The sequence below is a fragment of the Gymnoscopelus braueri genome, assembly GCF_963280865.1.
Source record: "Gymnoscopelus braueri genome assembly, chromosome: 11".
Lineage (NCBI taxonomy): Eukaryota > Metazoa > Chordata > Actinopteri > Myctophiformes > Myctophidae > Gymnoscopelus > Gymnoscopelus braueri.
This window is the reverse complement of record NC_137613.1, coordinates 43,467,536-43,488,789: the sequence shown is the minus strand read 5'-3', so window position 1 is coordinate 43,488,789 and position 21,254 is coordinate 43,467,536. Positions and strand designations below refer to the sequence as shown.

The window sequence follows — 21,254 nt, the reverse complement described above, 5'->3', positions numbered from 1 at the left end:
GACAAGCAAATTATAGTGCACCATTATATACCCATACAGTATGAACTGCAAGACAAATGCCTTTGTGTTCCTAGATTACATGGTTATTATGTTTTGACAAGTCACAAAAAAAGGAGGAACAAATACTTTTGTTACCCTGACATTTGCCAACCATGAAAGTTAGAATAAAAGGCTTAACCCATTCAAACCGGGAAAGCATCTGTCAGTTTAGATTTGAACCATTTGAACCATTATCTTATACTTTGGCTATTCGCGGCGCTATGAGCTTGTAGATCTGCTATTTTTGAATTTTTTTGAAAGTTTTTTTTTAAATCTTTGAATATATAAAGCAAACATTTGTAACTCAAATCTTTGCTTCTGGGGATTCTACAAATGTTTTCTAAATCCCCCTATGTTTTGGGCGGTGAAACCGCCCCTATATGTGAGGTTTGGACATCGACATCGATTGCACCCCCCTAACCCTGCACCGTGATTGGCCAATCACAGTCTATTCAGGACTGTGATTGGCTAGTGAAACATGACACATGTGCATAGCCTTATAAATAGGACTATGCACTTAAAAAAAACACATTTATGTTTCACACCGCCCACTTCACACTGGGTGTGATTTTTTTACTTATGTTGCTATATCAGTGGTTCTCAAACTTTTTCCATGTCAAGCTCTCCCAAAATGATATGTATTTGTCTGCGGACCCCCATCTCAAAATATTTAGTTCCAGGGACTCCCAGAAGCAAAGATTTGAGTCAAACATTTTCAGTTTAAAAATATATGTATTCAAATATGCCAAAAAAAAATAGATTTTTCAAAAATAGCAGATCTACAAGCTCATAGCGCGCCACTCGGTGCCGCGCTATGAGCTTGTGTATCTGCTATTTTTGCATAGCCCAAAGAAATCTAGAAATGACACAGATGCGTCCCCGGTCTTAATGGGTTAAGTAGATATTCTAGGGCCCCGCCTGACGAGTTTAGGGATGAAAGTGCCTTTAGATTAGTTCCGCAATGTCTCAGTCTGATCCCAGCGCCCAGCGAACGTCAGTCAGCGTTCAGGACGAGAGACCTGTGCTGTCCTGTGTGTCCAACACTTACTGTAAAGGTGTGTGGGACGCTGTGGGTGGGTGGATGAATTTGTGGTTGTTTGTGCGTGCGTGTGCGGTGGTGTAAAGTAACTAAGTACATTTACTCAAGTATTGTACTTAAGTACAATTTTGAGGTATTTTTACTTTGCTGGAGCATTTCCAATCTGCAGTACTTTTACTTCTACTCCACTGCATCTCAGAGGCAAATATTGTACTTTTACTCCACTGCAATTATTTGAAAACTTTAGTTACTAGTTACTTTGTAGATTTTGATTATTATTACAAAACCACTTCAGCCCTATATGCATTTCGGCCATTTGAACATAGCCGATCTACAAGCTCACAATGCATTGTGAGCTTGTAGATCTGCTATTTTCTAAAGATTTTTGATATTGAGTATACTTTCTACTTTTGGTACTTTAAGTACATTTTGATACCAATACTTTTGTACTTTTACTCAAGTACATTTTGAATATCTGACTTGTACTTGTAACAGAGTATTTCTATATTGCGGTATTGATATACTTTTACTTGAGTAAAAAAGTTGAGTACTTTTTCCACCACTGTGCGCGTGCGTGCGTGCGTGTGTGGGTGCGTGCGTGCGTGCGTGCGTGCGCATGTGTGTGTGTGAGCATTCCAGCGTGTTTGAATGTGTGTGTGTGTGTGTGTGTGTGTGTGTGAAAGAGGCAGAGAGAGATGATTTGTGTGTCTGCGTGTCTGTCTCTTTGTGTTCTCAAGGCTATAAGGCATAGACGTTGGCCATGAAATATAAACATTATCAGTAACTCTAGCCTTGCTGCAAAGTCACTGAACCACTGTAGTCTGGGGCGTGTGTGTGTGTGTGTGTGTGTGTGTGTGTGTGTGTGTGTGTGTGTGTGTGTGTGTGTGTGTGTGTGTGTGTGTGTGTGTGTGTATGCGCGTGTGTGTGTGTGTGTGTGTGTGTGTGTGTGTGTGTGTGTGTGTGTGTATGCGCGTGTGTGTGTCCGTGCATTAGACAGGTCTTTCATCAGTAAGCCAACAGAGCCCTATACCAACAAGTCACTCACCTCTTCTCTCCTAACCATTTCTCTCTCTCTCTCTCTCTCTCTCTCTCTCTCTCTCTCTCTCTCTCTCTCTCTCTCTCTCTCTCTCTCTCTCTCTCATTCTCTCCCTCCAATTTTTCCCCCGTTCCTAATCCCCCTATCCCTTATTCTATTCTATTTAATCTTCTACTTATTTCCATGTCCTCACTTATTCACACATTCTCTCTCTTTTGATCTCTCATCTCTCCCCCCTTCTCTCTCGTTCTCTTTTTAAATTATGTTTTACTCTCTCTCTCTTCCTCTCCCTCTCTCCCTTGTTCTCTCTTTGTATTCTCTTGTTTCTTTCTTTCTCTCTCTCTCACTCTGTCTCTCTCTCTCTCCCTCCTGTACTCTGTTCTTATCACTGCTAACCTACAATTAAACCCATGGTCATCACCCTGGCTACACTTTGAACTCCTCCACCCCGAAGACATGCATACTAATGTCAAACACGCACACGCACACACACACACGCGCACACACACACACACACACACACACACACACACACACACACACACACACACACACACACACACACACACACACACACACACACACACACACACACACACACACACACACACACACACACAAATAGCAGTCCAGACTACAAGTGTAATGATCATCAGGTTGCAGGCTTCAGACTTAAGGGAGCAGTGTAGCATTATTGATGTGTGCCGGCTAAAAGCTTCAGTGGGTTCTTCTGTCTTATGAATATATCAACTCAACTTATATCCCTTGCATGGCTGCAAACCGCACGTGTGTGTGTGTGTGTGTGTGTGTGTGTGTGTGTGTGTGTGTGTGTGTGTGTGTGTGTGTGTGTGTGTGTGTGTGTGTGTGTGTGTGTGTGTGTGTGTGTGTGTGTGTGTGTGTGTGTGTGTGTGTGTGTGTGTGTGTGTCCATTTGACATGTAATGTATGTGGTTATTTAAAATAGGTTGCATCATAATATACATACTGTACATCAACTGCACATCAACTGCATTGCCAGGTAATTACCTCCGCAATTAATGTAATTATGGCTTCTGGCCTTTGCCTTTTATCTATATATGTCCGTGACATAATGAATGTGCATAGTACGGGTCAGCTGTGCATAGCCCGGATCATAAAACACAGCACACAGATGGTATATAAACGGCATTTTCAGTTTATTGTCTATGGAACGCATAAAATAGTCCCGACCGCCTTAACTGCGTGTCTGTCGTGTATGTGATATTAAGACAAAATGGCCAGCCTCGTAAACAAATGAAAATGAAGCAAAATACACTATGCACAGCACATATGTCAGAATCACACTCGCTTAATTTGACAATCGCAATACAGAAATGTCCTTCTCTTCTCTTCTCTTCTCTTCTCTTCTCTTCTCTTCTCTCCTCTCCTCTCCTCTCCTCTCCTCTCCTCTCCTCTCCTCTCCTCTCCTCTCCTCTCCTCTCCTCTCCTCTCCTCTCCTCTCCTCTCCTCTCTTCTGTAAAAGTCAGTATTTCATCACACAGCCATAATGTCATCTCTTATATTCAAGAGTTTTATTTTAGGTTTTTCATCTGTTTTTTTTATGGTTCTTTATATGCGTTGTATTTTATTGGAAGGGAGGGGGGTGTCAAGGTGGGTTTTTACTGCACGGTTGACCCCTGTCGGGCTGAGTGTGCAGCGAGAAATGGAGTCGGCAGAAATAGAGAGAGAGAGAGGGGCAGAGAGTCGGGTAGGGGCGGGGGGGTGGGGTGGGGTGGGGGGGGGGCTAGCAGCTGGGGGTGGGAGCGGTGTGTAATGCGCAGGTATGTCTTTGAAGGAGATCAGGTTTAGGACCTATTTAATCATAGAGCACTAAACAGCATTTTCCCCATTTATAGGGAGTGAAACGCCATGAAATATGAACTTATGAAATATTCATGTAGAACATAACCACAAATGTGGTTTCATTTTACACTCGATAGCCTCGCTATTGAGACAGTGAGCTAAAAATAATCAACCGTGTTCCGCGAAGAGGCTGTATACGGTACGTGTGTGCGATTGCGTGCGACGTGCACCTGTGTGCGTGCACGCGTGTCTGTGTGCTTTCAGGAGGGGCACCTAGCGAAAAAAGGCAGCACTCTTGGTTAATCACAGAACCGTAAACAGCATTCCATTTTTCTCAACATAAAATATCGACTCATGACAAATGGAGCTCCGTCACAACCAGCCGCGGTATTGATACTGAAATACTACTCTGTGGTTCACTCAGTCGGGATTCATTGTACGGAGGGGGCTCATTTTTCTCGCGTTGGTTTAATATCGCCGCCGTCGGGGGGAAACCTTGTATGTCCAAAACTATACTTTTCCGGAAAAAAATAAGAAGTTGTGTTTAAATGCATCCATTGCAGTGGTGGAAAAAGTACTCACATTTTCTACTTAAGTAAAAGTATCAATACTGCAATGTAGAAGTACTGCGTTACAAGTAAAGGTCCGGAATTCAAAATGTACTTGAGTAAAAGTACAAAAGTATTGGTATAAAAATGTACTTAAAGTACCAAAAGTAAAAGTACTAAAATGTTTGAAAATAGCTAGATCTACAAGCTCTACAAGCTCTACAAGCTCGATGCGACGCGTTGTGAGCTTGTAGATCGGCTATGTTCAAATAGCCTAGGTATAAAATAGGGCTAAAGTGGTTAATGTATGTTTTCTAATGTAATCATTTATATCTGCAAAGTAACTAGTAACTAAAGTTTTCAAATAATTGTAGTGGAGTAAAAGTACAATATTTGCCTCTGAGATGTAGTGGAGTAGAAGTAAAAGTATTGGAAATTAGAAATACTCAAGTAAAGTACAAATACCTCAAAATTGTACTCAAGTACATGTACTTAGTTACTTTCCACCACTGCTTTTGCGTGGCACTGTAGTAGGACATTCAAAAATCAAACAAAAACATTTAAAAAAAGTTTGCATATGGAGATAGGAGGTTTCCCAGCCCACAGACAGCAGACGATGTGATGTATTTCATTACACCCAAATCATGCAGCCGTCCCGCGGTGACATCATTCAAGGAGCCTAGGGCCGCCACTGTGACAGTTTAACCCGTTAAGACCAGGAACGCATCTGTGTCATTTTCAGATTTCTTTGGCTATTCAAAAAATAACAGATACAAGCAGATCTGCAATTTTTTTTTTATCGTGGAAAGTTTTTGCAAATATTTGAATATATATGTTTTAAAGCGAACATTTTTAACTCCGATCTGTGCTTCTGGTGGTCCCTGGATTAACATATTTTGAGATGGGGGTCCGCGGCCAAATACATATAATTTTGGGGGTCCTTGACATGGAAATGTTGTAGCACCACTTACCACTACAACATACTGTTAGGATTTAGAAAACATCTTTAGATATGTATTTGGCCGCGGACCCCCATCTCAAAACATTTTGTTCCAGGGACCCCCAGAAGCAAAGATTTGAGTCAAAAATGTTCCCTTTAAAAAATAAATATATTCAAATATTTGCACAAAATGTTCATGATTTTTCAAAAATAGCAGATCTGCAAGCTACAAGTAGATCTGCTATTTTTGAATGGCCCAAAGTATGAAATAATGGTGGTTACACGTATGCGTTGCCGGTTTGAATCGGTTAAGGAAGCAGCCCGAATCCCATTTGGAGTAGACAGCTCATCAGCTGCCTAACTATGGAGTTCAAAGAGGCTGTAGAAAACCCACCTGGAGAACTCTTTATGTTTTTTTCCTGTGCTTTCCCCGCTCCTCTGCAGAGATGAAGAGAAAACTATTCACAGGGTGATGTTGTAACTTATGTGTCGCTGTCGGTATGGCAACCGTGCATGCAGTGGTGTGAAGTAACTAAGTACATTTACTTTGAGTGCTGTATTAAGTACAATTTTGAGGTGCTTTTACATTACTGGAGTATTTCCAATTTCTTATACTTCTATTCCACTACATCTCAGAGTCAAATATTGTACTTTTACTCCACTACAATTATAAGAAAACTTAGGTTACTTGTTACTTTGTAGATTTTGAATATTATTACAAAACACACTAACCACTTCAACCTTATATATATTTCGGCCATTTGAAAATAGCCGATCTGCAAGTTCACAAGGCGCCGCGATGCGACGCCTTGTAAGCTTGTAGATCGGCTATTTTCAAACGATTTTTTTAATACACTTGTGAAATGGGACATTCTGCACAATTTGACTACTTTTACTTTGGGTACTTTAAAGGGATATTTCACTTTCAAAAAAACTTTTGCTCATGTTATCGTCTACTCAGGCTTTAGTGAGCCCCCCAGACAGTTTATAAGTTGCTTGATTCATTATTTAGATATTTGATATTCATTTTATCAGACACGCCCCCTTCCTATACAAACCCATTATAACTTCAAACTTCATTTTTAACCCGTTAGATTCATCAAAAACACCGTCCTTGGCTCTGCTGACTCACCCTGCCCTCCTAATACGCGAGGGGGACATGTTTTTTCGATAACTTTTTTCATTTATTTTTTATATTTTTTTTGGAAAATGAAAAAAATGAAATACATTAAAAAAATTAAATAAAATAAATGAAAAAAGTAATAGAAAAAACACGGCCCCCTCACGTATTAGGAGGGCAGGGTGAGTCAGCAGAACCAAGGACGGGTGTTTTTGATGAATCTAACGGGTTAAAATGGAGTTTGAAGTTATAATGGGTTTGTATAGGAAGGGGGCGTGTCTGATAAAATGAATATCAAATATCTAAATACTAAATCTAGCAACTTATAAACTGCCTGGGGGGCTCACAAAAGCCTGAATAGACGATAAAATGACCAAAAGTTTTTTTGAAAGTGAAATATCCCTTTAAGTATATTTTGATGCCGATACTTTTGTACTTCTACTCAAGTACATTTTGAACACGGGATTTCTACTTGTAACACAGTATATCTACATTGCAGTATTGATACTTTTACTTAAGTAAAGAATTTGACAACTTTTTCCACCACTGCATTTATGTCCAAAACTGTTACTTATCAGGAAAAAGAGGGCGGGGGGGGGAACCTGTGTTCCTATCGATTCAATATAATTATTTATTGATTCAATATTTATAAAACCCACATACAGACTTAACCTCTTTCACTTTCACTTTAAAACATTTTAAAAATAGCTGAAATAGCAGATCTACAAGCTCACATTGAGAGTTATTTCAGCTACTTTTGTCTGACACAGAATAGATAAATACATATCATTTTGGGTGGTCCTTGACATGGAAAAGTTGGAGCACCACTTACCACTACAACATACTGTTAGGATTTGGAAAACATCTTTAGATATGTATTTGGCTGCGGACCCTCATCTCAAAATATTGTGTTCCAGGGACCCCCAGAAGCAAAGATTTGAGTCAAAAATGTTCCCTTTAAAAATATATATATATTCAAATATTTGCGCAAATGATCAAGATTTTTCTAAAATAGCAGATCTTCAAGCTGAAAAAAAACATTTAAAAAAAGTATAAATGTGGACATGGTGTGGTTTCTGCCTGACAGCAACGTTATATGTTTTCCTGTGCCTTTCCCGCTCTCCGGCAGAGATGAAGAGAAAGCGGTTCTCAGAGTGATGTTGTAACTTATGAATTAAAGATGATGTGAGACGTGGAAGTTACAGTATAAACAAGACGGGGATGCAGAAACACTTGCGTTGCCGAGAGATGCAGAAAACATGGAGGAGTCTGTGTGGATACATGTAAATTCTGACACCCATGGTCAATGAGGACAACAAGATCTCACATACTGTTGTAGTGCAAGGCTGCAACAGAATGACATACTACGGTAGATATGCCTGTATTATTATGAGCAGAAGACTGTGTATTTCACTCTTCACATAGGCTTATAGGCAGTGGTGTAAAGTAACTAAGTACATATACTTAAGTACTGTACTTAAGTACAAATGTGAGGTATTTTTTACTTTACCGGAGTATTTCCAATTGTCTATACTTTTACTTCTACTCCACTATGTCTCAGAGGCGAATATTGTACTTTTACTCCACTACAATTATTTGAAAACTTTATTTACTAGTTACTTTGCAGATATAAATATATTACATTATAAAACATACATTAACCACTTTAGCCCTATTTTATACCTAGGCTATGAAAACAGCCGATCTACAAGCTCACAACACGTCGCATTGCGACGCGTTGTGAGCTTGTAGATCTGCTAGTAGCCTAATGTCAAAAATAGTCAATGGGCTAAACCACCAGCAGGGTCATTGAAGGGCAACATTAGTTCTAGAATGGCTAGAACAGTGGTTCTCAAAGGGAATCCCCAATGGGGACAACCAGCCAAATGCATTAATATATTAATGAATGACTGAATATGAAATATTTTGAAACACAGTCCTTGACATGAACATTTTTCAGAACCACTGGGCTAGAAGGATGTGTTTACAGTCTCCAGGACTGTAAACACAGTGACATCGTCACTGTTCATTTATCCACTGGATAAATAAACACTGAGGATATTACGGTGCGGAACCACTCCTTCACCAGCAATCATTTTTAGGGCCACCGCCATTCCCCCGCCAGAGGTCACCATTATAGTTCATCATAATTCCTCAGTGTCTGACGCATTTCAATCAGAAACATCATCATAACATCACTGTAACATCAAAGGTCAGATAGCTGTGTCTTCCATAGACAGTTATGTGACTCAGCTACTGCAGAAAGTTATGGTAATTGACACCCCACTGAGCATCTCATAACTGATGTATACTTTAATGAATAGTGCCATTTTTATGTTTGCATTACAGTACACATAATTCTGTGTGTGGTATGGTCCGTTAAGCTCCACAGACTGTAGTGTTCATTGGGATATTAAGTGTTATGTGGATGGGTATTATACAGTATGTGTAATGCATGTTGCTTTTCTTGTCTATTACCCGGCCTCATGGCAGCACATTGCATATGTTTCAAAAAATACACACCTGCATATGATGCTAATGTTTCTAAAAGAACACGTACACACCTGCATATGATGCTAATGTTTCTAAAAGAACACGTACACGCCTGCATGTAATGCTAATGTTTCTAAAAGAACACGTACACACCTGCATGTAATGCTAATGTTTCTAAAAGAACACGTACACACCTGCATGTAATGCTAATGTTTCTAAAAGAACACGTACACACCTGCATGTAATGCTAATGTTTCTAAAAGAACACGTACATGCCTGCATATGATGCTAGTGTTTCTAAAAGAACACGTACACACCTGCATGTAATGCTAATGTTTCTAAAAGAACACGTACACACCTGCATGTGATGCTAATGTTTCTAAAAGAACACGTACACACCTGCATGTAATGCTAATGTTTCTAAAATAACACGTACATGCCTGCATATGATGCTAGTGTTTCTAAAAGAACATGTACACACCTGCATATGATGCTATTTCTAAATACACACCTGCGTGCGAGGCCGTCCCATGAGCAATGCAACCCTGGCTATATGTATATATTCTGTATATGTATTGTTATTCTACCTCAGTCCTTTATGTTCTCACGGACGGAATACTACAAAATGATAGAGAGTGCACGCAAAACATTTATAATTCCACCCACTTCTTTACACCTGTGACAAATAAAGCTGTGATTGTGATTATGTATACGTCTACATTCCACACGCGTACAGTTAGTGCTCATTCACTGTATCTGTTGCAAATGAAAAACAGCTGACGCTGCTTTTTTTTTGTCTCATTATCCTCAGAAACCCTACAATCTTATTCCCTTTAGATCACAGCATATTTAGGCCATTTAGTGTGTGTGTGTGTGTGTGTGTGTGTGTGTGTGTGTGTGTGTGTGTGTGTGTGTGTGTGTGTGTGTGTGTGTGTGTGTGTGTGTGTGTGTGTGTGTGTGTGTGTGTGTGTGTGTGTGTGTCTCCATGGAGAATATTGTGTGAATATGAAAGGACAGAACGGAATGGAACTCGGTTTGTAATCACACACATGAATGAAATGAGCGTACACGCACACGCACGCGCACACACACACACACACACACACACACACACACACACACACACACACACACACACACACACACACACACACACGCATGCAGAGTTAGTTTTCCTGCTAGGTGTGAGGATATTGAAATTGGGCCCCCAAATAATTGCCAAAACACTGAGATTGTTATGATAATATAACATATTACAAGTTACATTCATATTAAAATAACAACAATAATAATAATAAAATAAAAACATGTCATGGTCATGGTAAAACCTTGAAAAAAAATATTTTCATTGGGATACCATACATTGGAACTTAAAGTGTACTAGTACGTTATTTGCATTGATCCAAGCCAAAACACGATCGACTGATTGATCATTAAAATAAACAAAAGCTGTGTTAAGTGGTCATAGATGGGTGGGCCGTAAATGCTGTAGAGACTTACAAGCAGGCCCTGATCCAGAAAAGGTTTGGAAACCACTGCTTTAGCGCCACCCACAGGCCAACAGATGTGTGGGGGTCTAAGCATGGACCCCCTGGATCAGGTCGGGTGGATTGAGCACCATGGCTGCCAGGGGCTGCTGGCCCAGCTTTTTCACTCTTGTTCTTGTTTTAAGCTAAATAATCTCTTTTGTGTTTCTGTCAACCTGGCGGCACACATAATAGCACTATTTGTGTGTGTGTGTGTGTGTGTGTGTGTGTGTGTGTGTGTGTGTGTGTGTGTGTGTGTGTGTGTGTGTGTGTGTGTGTGTGTGTGTGTGTGTGTGTGTGTGTGTGTGTGTGTGTGTGTGTGTGTGTGTGTGTGTGTAGTACAGGAATGTACAGACAGTTTGCCTGTCCCCTCTCTAAGGCAATTTGTTCTCCATTTTCCCGCTAGGTGTGTGTGTGTGCATGCATGTGTGTGTGTGGTGTTGTCTGATTATTTTTGTGTGTGTGTGTGTGTGTGTGTGTGTGTGTGTGTGTGTGTGTGTGTGTGTGTGTGTGTGTGTGTGTGTGTGTGTGTGTGTGTGTGTGTGTGTGTGTGTGTGTGTGTGTGTGTGTGTTACTCAGGCTGTGATTGGTTGAGGCTGTAGGTCTCATAAAGACGATGTCATGATGGAAATTAATGCAATACATCACCAACTCTCTCACACACACACACACACACACACACACACACACACACACACACACACACACACACACACACACACACACACACACACACTTAACCCTTTAAGACCTGAAGCGATTCTTAAATATGTTTTCTAAATCCTAACAGTTTTTTGAAAAAAATCACAAAAAAATGTTTTCAAGATTTTTCAAAAATAGCAGATCTACAAGCTCGTAGCGCGGCACTCGGTGCCGCGCTATGAGCTTGTATATCTGCTATTTTTGAATAGCCAAAAGACATCTAAAGTGACACAGATGCGTTCCAGGTATCAATGGGTTAAACACATGTGCACACTCATTGAAACTCAGGTATCCATGCATGCACAAGCACACACACACACACACACACACACACACACACACACACACACACACACACACACACACACACACACACACACACACACACACACACACACACACAACACACACACCTTTGCTTCCTGCTATGGAGCTCTCCTGTAAATAATACGGAGAGGAGAGGAGAGGAGAGGAGAGGAGAGGATGTATTCCAGTGGACAGGGTACATAAAACCCTGCAAGGAACACGACAAAGCAACATATTTTACAACAGAGCAATCTACTGTGGCATAGAGGAATATACTCACATCTGATTGGCTATAGAGGGACTATTCATTTTGTTTGACTTATGCGCCAGACACCTGGGATATTACAGTTTGATCACTGTTCTAAATTAAGAAGCACATCAAACCTTGCCTTGCCCTCCGTCCCGGACCACAGCGTGGGCAATAAAAGCGATGCACAATAATGCTCTCAATACATTCTGGATGTCAAAGTTAAACACAACTAATGCACAGGTTTCCAAAGTGGGTGCTGTAGCCACCAGGGGGCACTGTATGGGGTCAAATTGGAAGGGAGAGGAAAATACATTATTATTAGGGGGTCAAGCACGTTGCGCCGTGGTGCCTTTTTGTTTTTGTACTTATTCTTCTTCTTCTGCCACTTTTTGCAGTTCTGGCTTAACTGTGCAGTTGTTTTTTTTACGAAACTTGGCAATATGGTAGAGGGCTATGCCAAACGGCGAAGACACGAAACTCACAGCCATTGGCCAAAGGGTGGCGCTTTAGCAATCAATTTAAAATACAAACTTTGAACAGGCATATGACTGCATTTTTAACAGACTGGTAATGTTAATTTCCTAGCTGCATAGGTTCCTTTTATCTGTCCACAGTTTGGGTGTAGCAGTAGTTCAGGTGATAGCGTCACTGTCTGTAGGCCACCCCGGTTCAAGCCTTACCTTAAGCAGGCTTCATTTAAATTGCCGCGCACAAATCATGACCGTATTAATTAATGCATGCACACTTTTTAAAAATAACATGAAATGCTACTTTGAGGGTATTTATTTTCAATGTATGACATTATTTCCTTGTGAAAATAGCCGATAAACAAGCTCACAACTTTTCGGATAGTAACGTTCTGAGCTTGTAGATCGGCTATTTTCACTAGTTTCGGTTCCGAGGAGACATCAAATTTCTCTATTGGTAAATTGTTTGTGAACCACTGATCTAGAGTAGTTAGTGAAACAGGGGCATAAGGCAAGAGTTTATGCTCCTCAACAGACACCATCAGAGTAGCCAAAGCTCTAGCTCAATTGGTAGTGTGGCAGCCTGTGTGTCCAAAGGTCAAGGGTTCGATTTCTGGCCCCGGCCATGGATTGAGGTGTCCATGATTATCATTTAAGTTTAAAGTTAACTTCTTACAGTGGTAGAAGGGCACCCATAAATGGTGCATTTATATATATATTTTGTTGTGATAACTGAAATGTTGACACGAGTTTGCAATTTGCAATATAAGCAACACAATACAGAGGTACATTACGATATCCACATTACCTCAGCATTCTGCTCAGCTGTTTAGATTGCTCATTTGGCTTGTTGCATGTATTGCATTTTTCACATTTCCTGTTGCATTCCTTGGCCCCCGAATCGCTGCTTGCAGCTATATTTAATAATTATAACGATAATAATTTTGATTCAAATTCAATTCAAAATATTATTGTGCTAGTATGATGACTTTTAACCCGGCGTACATATTTTGGGCATGTCAATATTGTCAAACATTGCATTTTGCGATAGGGAGGGGCACAAACAGAGGCTATTAGGGGCGGAGTCTATGGTCTGGAGCCAGGCTAAGATGCTATGGCTATGTGGGGATCCGTGGCAAGGAAACGTTTGGGACTTGTACTGAAGAGTGAGAAGTTAAGTTTGGTCAATTTATTGCCACATTCCTGATGTCTAACTTGCCAGTTGTCAATATACACTTAAAATAACATTGCTATGTTTTAAAGAATAACGAAATGGCAGCTATAGCTCATTTGCTGTACTGACAAACATATTGTCCGGCCACATTTGCTGATGGCCAACTACTGTCAACGTTAGTTATGGAAGTAGCATAATATTTGCTTGCTGGCTCGGCCGTTTTTGGAACTAGAAGACATGTCCATTGCCAGACCAGTAGAAAATCTGTGCAATTATGGTGGTTTAATGAAATAAAGTTTCTGCGGTATAACAACCTCATGCTGATATAACGATGGGCGCGCCAGATATTATTCAGACCCCCAGAGTAGCAATAGACATATTACACATCAAAAAGTTTTCGTTTTAATTTTTCACGCCTGAATATATGAATAAAATTTAATTAGATGTTTTAATCTTTGGCATGCAGCAAGGCGCTCATCCTTTACTTCCCGCTAGAAATAAAGACAGTTATCTGCTTCTCACAGGATTTAACAGCAGTCGTGACCCATGTTCCGCTCCTATTACAGAGGGATCTCCGAGGTTCCCCTTGAGCAGTTCTTGAACTCTCGGATCAAGATCCAAAAGAAACGGGTCACTTGCTTATGTCCTGCGGGGCATAACCCAAATGTCAAATGTCTCTGTTACCTTTTTGCAGAAATCGACAAAGAGAGCTGCGGCGACCCGGGGATCCCCCTCTACGGGGTCAAGGAGGGAGACAGCTTCTCCAACGGAGGGATCCTGAGGTTCGAGTGCCAATTCGGCTTCGAGCTAATCGGAGAGAGGACCATTTCCTGTCAGGACAATAACCAGTGGTCTGCCAACATTCCAATTTGCATATGTAAGTAATCACAAAATGACTCTGTATCGCTAATTAATCATATCAAATTGCACTATAAATCAGCAAATAGGTCACGTGAGATCCAGTACGTAAACAGATTTGCTCTCATGTCGGCACACACACGGTAATGTATTTATTTGTAACTTAAATGAACACTAAGGATTCTAGAATGCATCCTCTTCTGTCAGCGAGGACAGCCATAAAGATGTACATTATAATTGATGAGGTGAGACAACTGCTCAGCACCTGTTTATCATGTATTAGCAAGTAGTAGATGTACACAGACGTGTGTACTACACAAGCATGCTGAAAGCGGATCATCTCGCCTCTATCATTTAGCACTTAGCCTGTTCAAATAATTCCATAACAAAGAGCGAACCAACTCAGGGGAAAAAAATATATATTTCAAATTGCTGACTTACAATGAAACACTCGAGTGATTCATGTTAGGCAGTGTTAATGAGCAGGTTCATATATCCTCTACAACACAGTTGAAAAGACTGCTAATGGCATGTGCCTCTGGCTGGAAGACAAAAGATAAAAGGAACAATTTGCACCTAATGTCATAGGGCTGTATATTCCTTTTCATAATTTGGATTCCATTCAGGTCGGGTAAAAATGTTCCGTGAGCGAGTAGCACACAGAGATTCTGGATTGGTTCTTCAAAAAGGAAAATCACTCAAACTCAACAAATGCTGTTCCCTGTAAACCTTTCTAATTCAAAATCTTCTTCAGAGATTCCTCTTTAATCCTTTTTTCCCTCTACACCACAAAACTATGAGCCAAAATAGCCGATCTACAAGCTCACAACACATTGCTACATGACACTGAGCAATGAGCTTATAGATCTTCTATTTTTCAGACTGGATGATTTCAACTTTGTGGGTGATGTTTGTGGGGAATATGGCCCTAGAGAAGGAACAAAATGTATCTAATAATAATAATTGATAGTGTCTGCACTGCTTTGATGTTGACATTCTACCCTGTCACCATGGATACCATGTAGGGAGTTTGTTAGGGCCCACAGGGGATGCTCACTGCTGTAATGTGTGATGATGATGTCCGACCATGGGGATGAATATTTAACCTGTGTCATTTTAGATTTGAACCACTTTAACCGTTATTTCATACTTTAGGTGTTCAAAAATAGCAGTTTTACAAGCTCACACCCCGACACCGAGTGCCGCGCTGCGAGCTTGTAGATCTGCTATTTTTAACAAAATCGTGAAAATGTGTGCAAATCTTTGAATATCGAGTTAAAAATCGAACATTTTTAACTCAAATCTTTGCTTCTGGGGGGTCCCTGGAACAAAATATTTTGAGATGGGGGTCCGCGGCCAAATACGTATAATTTTGGGGTCATTGACATGAAAAAGTTTGAGCACCACTGATATTATAGCATCATAGTTTAAAAAAAAAAAAAAAGTTAGGATTTAGAAGACATTTGTAGAATCGTATCTCAGGCCTTAACATTTTTTTTTTTTTTTTTTTTTTTTTTGTCTTTTTTTTTTTTTAATTTATCCACACAGAACCAGAGATATCACGATCCAAAGATTTCTAGCTCCATTCACTCCTTGGTTAACTTATTACTTTAAAATCCTGTATCTCGGCTCCTGTGTAAAAAAAAATTTAACACTGGCACTGGGGGAAGTAAAATTAAAAAAACCCTCTGGCAGGGAATGTATGGTTTAACAGAAAATACTCTCTCTCTCTCTCTAATACTCGCTCACTCTCATCCCTCTCCTTACTCTCTCTCTCTCTCTCTCTCTTTCTCTCTCTCTCTCCCCCTGCGTAGTCCCTTGCCTGTCCAACTTCACGGCCCCCGTCGGCACCGTCCTCTCTCCGGACTACCCCGAGGGCTACGGGAACAACATGAACTGCGTGTGGCTCATCCAGTCGGAGCCCGGCTCCAGGATCCACCTGGCGTTCAACGACTTCGACCTGGAGGCGCCGTACGACTCGCTGACGGTGAAGGACGGCGAGGCGAACGACGCGCCCGTCCTCGGCCGCTTCTCCGGAGCGGAGAGCCCGTCCCACCTGACCTCCAACACCAACACTCTGAGGCTGGAGTTCCAGGCCGACCACTCCATGTCGGGGAGAGGATTCAACATCACTTACAGCAGTATGTTATCTGTCTGTCTGTCTGTCTGTCTGTCTGTCTGTCTGTCTGTCTGTCTGTCTGTCTGTCACGTCATCACACATTCATGTCACTATGACTCAGCCGTAACCATATAAGGAGTTCCCAATGCAGCCACGCCCAAATATGGAGTGTATGTTGTCTAACCTCAATGTGTCGTCATGGCGTCAAGCGCAAACATTCAGTCAGCTCCATATATGGGCACAAAAGGGGGCATGCCCATGGGACAAGGACCGATAGATACCGAGATCTCCATATATGGGCGTATCGGTCGGATCAGAGGTGCAACGTAGGTGTGAGGGCCACATTGCGGCCCGAACTCTAGATGTTGACTGAACCTCTTGTTGACCATATTTTCATAAAACAACTATTTCTTTAACTTTTTCTTTCTTTAAGTCCATCATATAACTGTCAACCTCAATAGTCACCCGTAATATGCTTTTCAGGATATAACTTTTGTCTCCATGCCTCGTTATGGACAATGTGGCCGGTGTTACATCCTCAATAAACACACATGAGGTCGTCAACATGTAAGGAAGCAACAGCAATTAAAGAGTGTTTATTTTTGAAAAACACAATCCAACAGAGTCATCCATCCAAACAAAACAAAAAAGGCAAGAGGAAGTGCCTGGGATCCCGGGATTCTGCCACCAAAACTACAACAAAGAAGACAAAGAAAAAATAAAAACTCCCTCAAATTGGGATGCCTGGTGCCTCCTTCTCCAGAAAGAAAGACGGAGCATCACTGTCAACCCCCATCAAAGGAAACAACAGGAGGCACCTTGGAAGGAACCAAGGAATTGGGGAAGCTAGTGGCAGCGTGGCGAGTCTTTCATCGGGCTCCCGGAGGCCGTTTTATAGATCTGCCACAGGTGCAAACAGGCATGTGATTAATTAGGGACACCTGGGGAGTCAAACAGACCACCAGAAGAGAGAAGAAACTCTCCAAATAACACCACGAGACAAGACCAAAAAAAAGCACAATGACAGCGTTTCCATCCAAGTCAAGCAACTTCTAAGTGCAATTTACTGCCCATGCTGCAAATTCTGTACCTTGTTTACATCTCCTTCAGTGGGATTTATGTGAATACATGGACTGTGTGAATGTCGAGCGTATTTAATACACACATTGGCAGTGTGTTTACTGCCAGTCAAGATGACAGCAGGAAAAGTTGCTATGTCAATATTCATTAGACAAAAGCGTTTTCATCACTTTTTATGGCGTCTGGTCCTTTGATGTCAAAAAAACATTTGCGATGCTGACACTTTTTTTAACACAAATGTGATGTTGCCATGCAGTTTTTTCCAACGCAATACATCATAGTTCGCATTAAAACACTTTGACGGAAACATGATGAAAACTCATGTAGTTAAAGTTGGCAAGCGGTGGCTACACTAGTCGCTACTACTTCTTTACAAGGAACTATGTGCACGACTGCACGCAACAAGTGGTGTCTTTAATCTGTCTGGGAGCCGCGAAGACATAACCGTCGATTGTGGCTTGAGGTTAATGTACTGTTACTGTCTACTGTTGCCTGTGTCTGCTGTTGCTTTTTGAATTAATGAACATGGTGACATTAAAGTTCTGCAAAACATAATGGATTTCTCTATAGTCCAGTGGACGCGTGCACACACGCACGCACGCACGCACGCACGCACGCACACACGCACGCACGCACACACGCACACACGCACACATGCATTTAGTTTCTAATTTAGTGTTAATGTTAGGTAAAGGACACATCAGTAAATGTCAGACAAATCCATCACTGCTTTCCCATGGGGGGTGGGGGGACTGGTCAATGTGCGTGCTTGTGTCTGTCTGCAGTGTCTGCATGTTGGCTGGTGTCTGCCTCCCTGTCTGTGGTCGGTATTTGTCTCTCTGTCTGTGTGTTTGTCGGTATCTGTCTCTCTGTCTGTGTGTTTGTCGGTATCTGTCTCTCTGTCTGCTGCAGTGTCTGTGTGTTGGTTGGTATATGTCTCTATCTGTGTGTTGTTTGGTATATGTCTCTATCTGTGTGTTGTTTGGTATGTCTCTATCTGTGTGTTGTTTGGTATGTCTCTATCTGTGTGTTGTTTGGTATGTCTCTATCTGTGTGTTGTTTGGTATATGTCTCTATCTGTGTGTTGTTTGGTATATGTCTCTATCTGTGTGTTGTTTGGTATGTCTCTATCTGTGTGTTGTTTGGTATGTCTCTATCTGTGTGTTGTTTGGTATATGTCTCTATCTGTGTGTTGTTTGGTATATGTCTCTATATGTGTGTTGTTTGGTATTTGTCTCTGTCTGCAGTAGTGTGTGTTGGTTGTGTGTGTGTGTGTGTGTGTGTGTGTGTGTGTGTGTGTGTGTGTGTGTGTGTGTGTGTGTGTGTGTGTGTGTGTGTGTGTGTGTGTGTGTGTGTGTGTGTGTGTGTGTGTGTGTGTGTGTGTGTGTGTGCGCTTGTCTGTCTTTGCAGCTGCCTTTGGCCATAATATCATTAATCTCTCTTTATTTACTTACACCAACAATGTAAAAATGGTCCTCAGAATGGTGTGGGAGGCCAACTGGGGAGTTCACGGACGGAGAATGGAGCCAGCTTCAAAGACATTTTAAGATGTCGTCTAGAGAACTTAAAATTTGGCATTTAATCAATTCTAATTAATTTTAAACGGAGTCTACTGGACCCCTTCAAAATGACATAAGGCTACGCTAAGAGATCGCCCCGAGGGCTGGAAATGCCCCGGGACTGCCCTAACTTAATGTGACTTCTAGGGGGAAATTCATGATCATGTTGAGCGTATTCCGTGCGTGAAATCCCCTTTCCCCTGGCTTGTGCGTTCTGGGGGACCCTTCTCTCCTCAGAGATCTAATAGCCTCTGACCAGTGGTGTAAAGTAACTAAGTAGTAAGTACTTTTACTCAAGTACTGTACTTAAGTACAATTTTGAGGTACTTTTACTTTAGTGGAGCATTTCCAATTCTCTCTACTTTTACTTCTACTCCACTACATCTCAGAGGCAAATATTGTACTTTTACTCCACTACAATTATTTGAAAACTTTAGGTACTAGTTACTTTGCAGATATAAATCATTACATTATAAAACATCCATTAACCACTTTAGCCCTATTTTATTCCTAGGCTATTTGAAAATAGCCGATCTACAAGCTCACAACGCGTCGCGATGCGACGCGTTGTGAGTATTGCAGTATTGATACTTTTACTTAAGTAAAACATTTGAGTACCTTTTCCACCACTGCCTCTGACACAGAGTGGGGTCAAACAGCCTTCATGTTGGGGTACAGACTCCTCACGTGCAAGTGGAGGACCCCAACTGCTCTGTGAAGGTCTGGTTCATTCACCTTGGCCCGGGACTGTCCTTCACACTTCTTTAGTGGACCGTTTATCTGCTGAAATGGGAGAGGTGGGAAGCCTACTCCAGGGGTCCTGACTAAGGTCTATGCCCAGCTCTCAGGAACTAGCTCTTAATAGCAGCTTACTATTAGTTTTATGTTGTTCCATCTGTTTGTCTGTCTGTCTGTCTGTCTGTCTGTCTGTCTGTCTGTCTGTCTGTCTGTCTGTCTGTCTGTCTGTCTGTCTGTCTGTCTGTCTGTCTGTCTCTCTCTCTCTCTCTCTCTCTCTCTTCAATTATGATTAGCAATTTAGGCATTTAGCAAAGGCTCATCCAGATAACTTTACAATCATCTCTCTTTTGCTCTCCCCCTTCCTTTTTGTTTGTATTATCGTATTATCTTCATGTCTGTGCCGGTGGACACGTTCAGCTGCTGTTGTTTTTGTGATATTGCTTTTCTTGGTGTTGTTCCTGGTGTTTTGCAAGTCTAAAATGCCAAGTAAAAATATTAACCATAAAATATAGAAAGAGGAAGATTTGACTGTGTAATATACTTTTTTCTTTTCTTCTTAATTATTATCATTGTTATTATTTTGTACCGCCCAATTAGACCACAGCACAGACAGTCTGGAGTTAGATTTCCCATGAGTTGGACAGACTTAATATTTGTACTGTGCAGCTATTTTATTTTATTTGTTCTGTTCGTCTGGATATTTAATTGCATTCACCTGGTGTCCCAGCTTTAAACAGGTCCCTCATTACGGCTAGAATGAGAACTAGCAGCACTGTGTCTGCAGTCTGTAAGGTCTAGATGTCAGAACCACTGAGACACAAATCCATCGCCAGATCACAAACTGTGTGACACGAGATCGCAGGGAAGTCACGGGGGGACATTTTTACAGCGCCCAGAGATGTGGGCTCATAACATCACATCTTTATGATCCAATCTCCGAAAATTGCTTAGAAATTACAATTGCAACCGTATACCCTGATACAATATTTGCATGGGATCACAGTATGGCATATTAACTAGTGGAAAGTCCCGAGTCGGATCGTATCATATCATTTGCCATCTCCATCTCTATGAGTGCCCAGTCATTTCCTCTTCAGACGTTTCCTGATAACACCTCTCTCTCTCTCTCTCTCTCTCTCTCTCTCTCTCTCTCTCTCTCTCTCTCTCTCTCTCTCTCTCTCTCTCTCTCTCTCTCCAGTGGTGTAAAGTAACTAAGTAACATTTACTCAAGTACTGTACTTAAGTACAATTTTGAGGTACTTTTACTTTAATGGAGTATTTCCAATGTTCAATACTTTTACTTCTACTCCACTACATCTCGGAGGCAAATATTGTACTTTTACTCCACTACAATTAATTGAAAACTTTAGTTACTAGTTACTTCGCAGATATAAATTATTATATTATAAAACATACATTAACCATTTTAGCCCTGTTTTA

General features: G+C 41.2%; 1 protein-coding gene across 1 annotated transcript in view; it reads left to right on the top strand.

Annotated features, from left to right (window-relative positions):
• Nucleotides 1-21,254, top strand: part of csmd3b (CUB and Sushi multiple domains 3b) — a 592,566-nt gene that overhangs the window by 412,192 nt on the left and 159,120 nt on the right. Inside the window, exons 12-13 of the mRNA XM_080442703.1 lie at nt 14,155-14,337; nt 16,133-16,459. Coding sequence (XP_080298829.1) covers nt 14,155-14,337; nt 16,133-16,459 — 510 coding nt within the window. The remainder of the gene's footprint in view (nt 1-14,154; nt 14,338-16,132; nt 16,460-21,254) is intronic.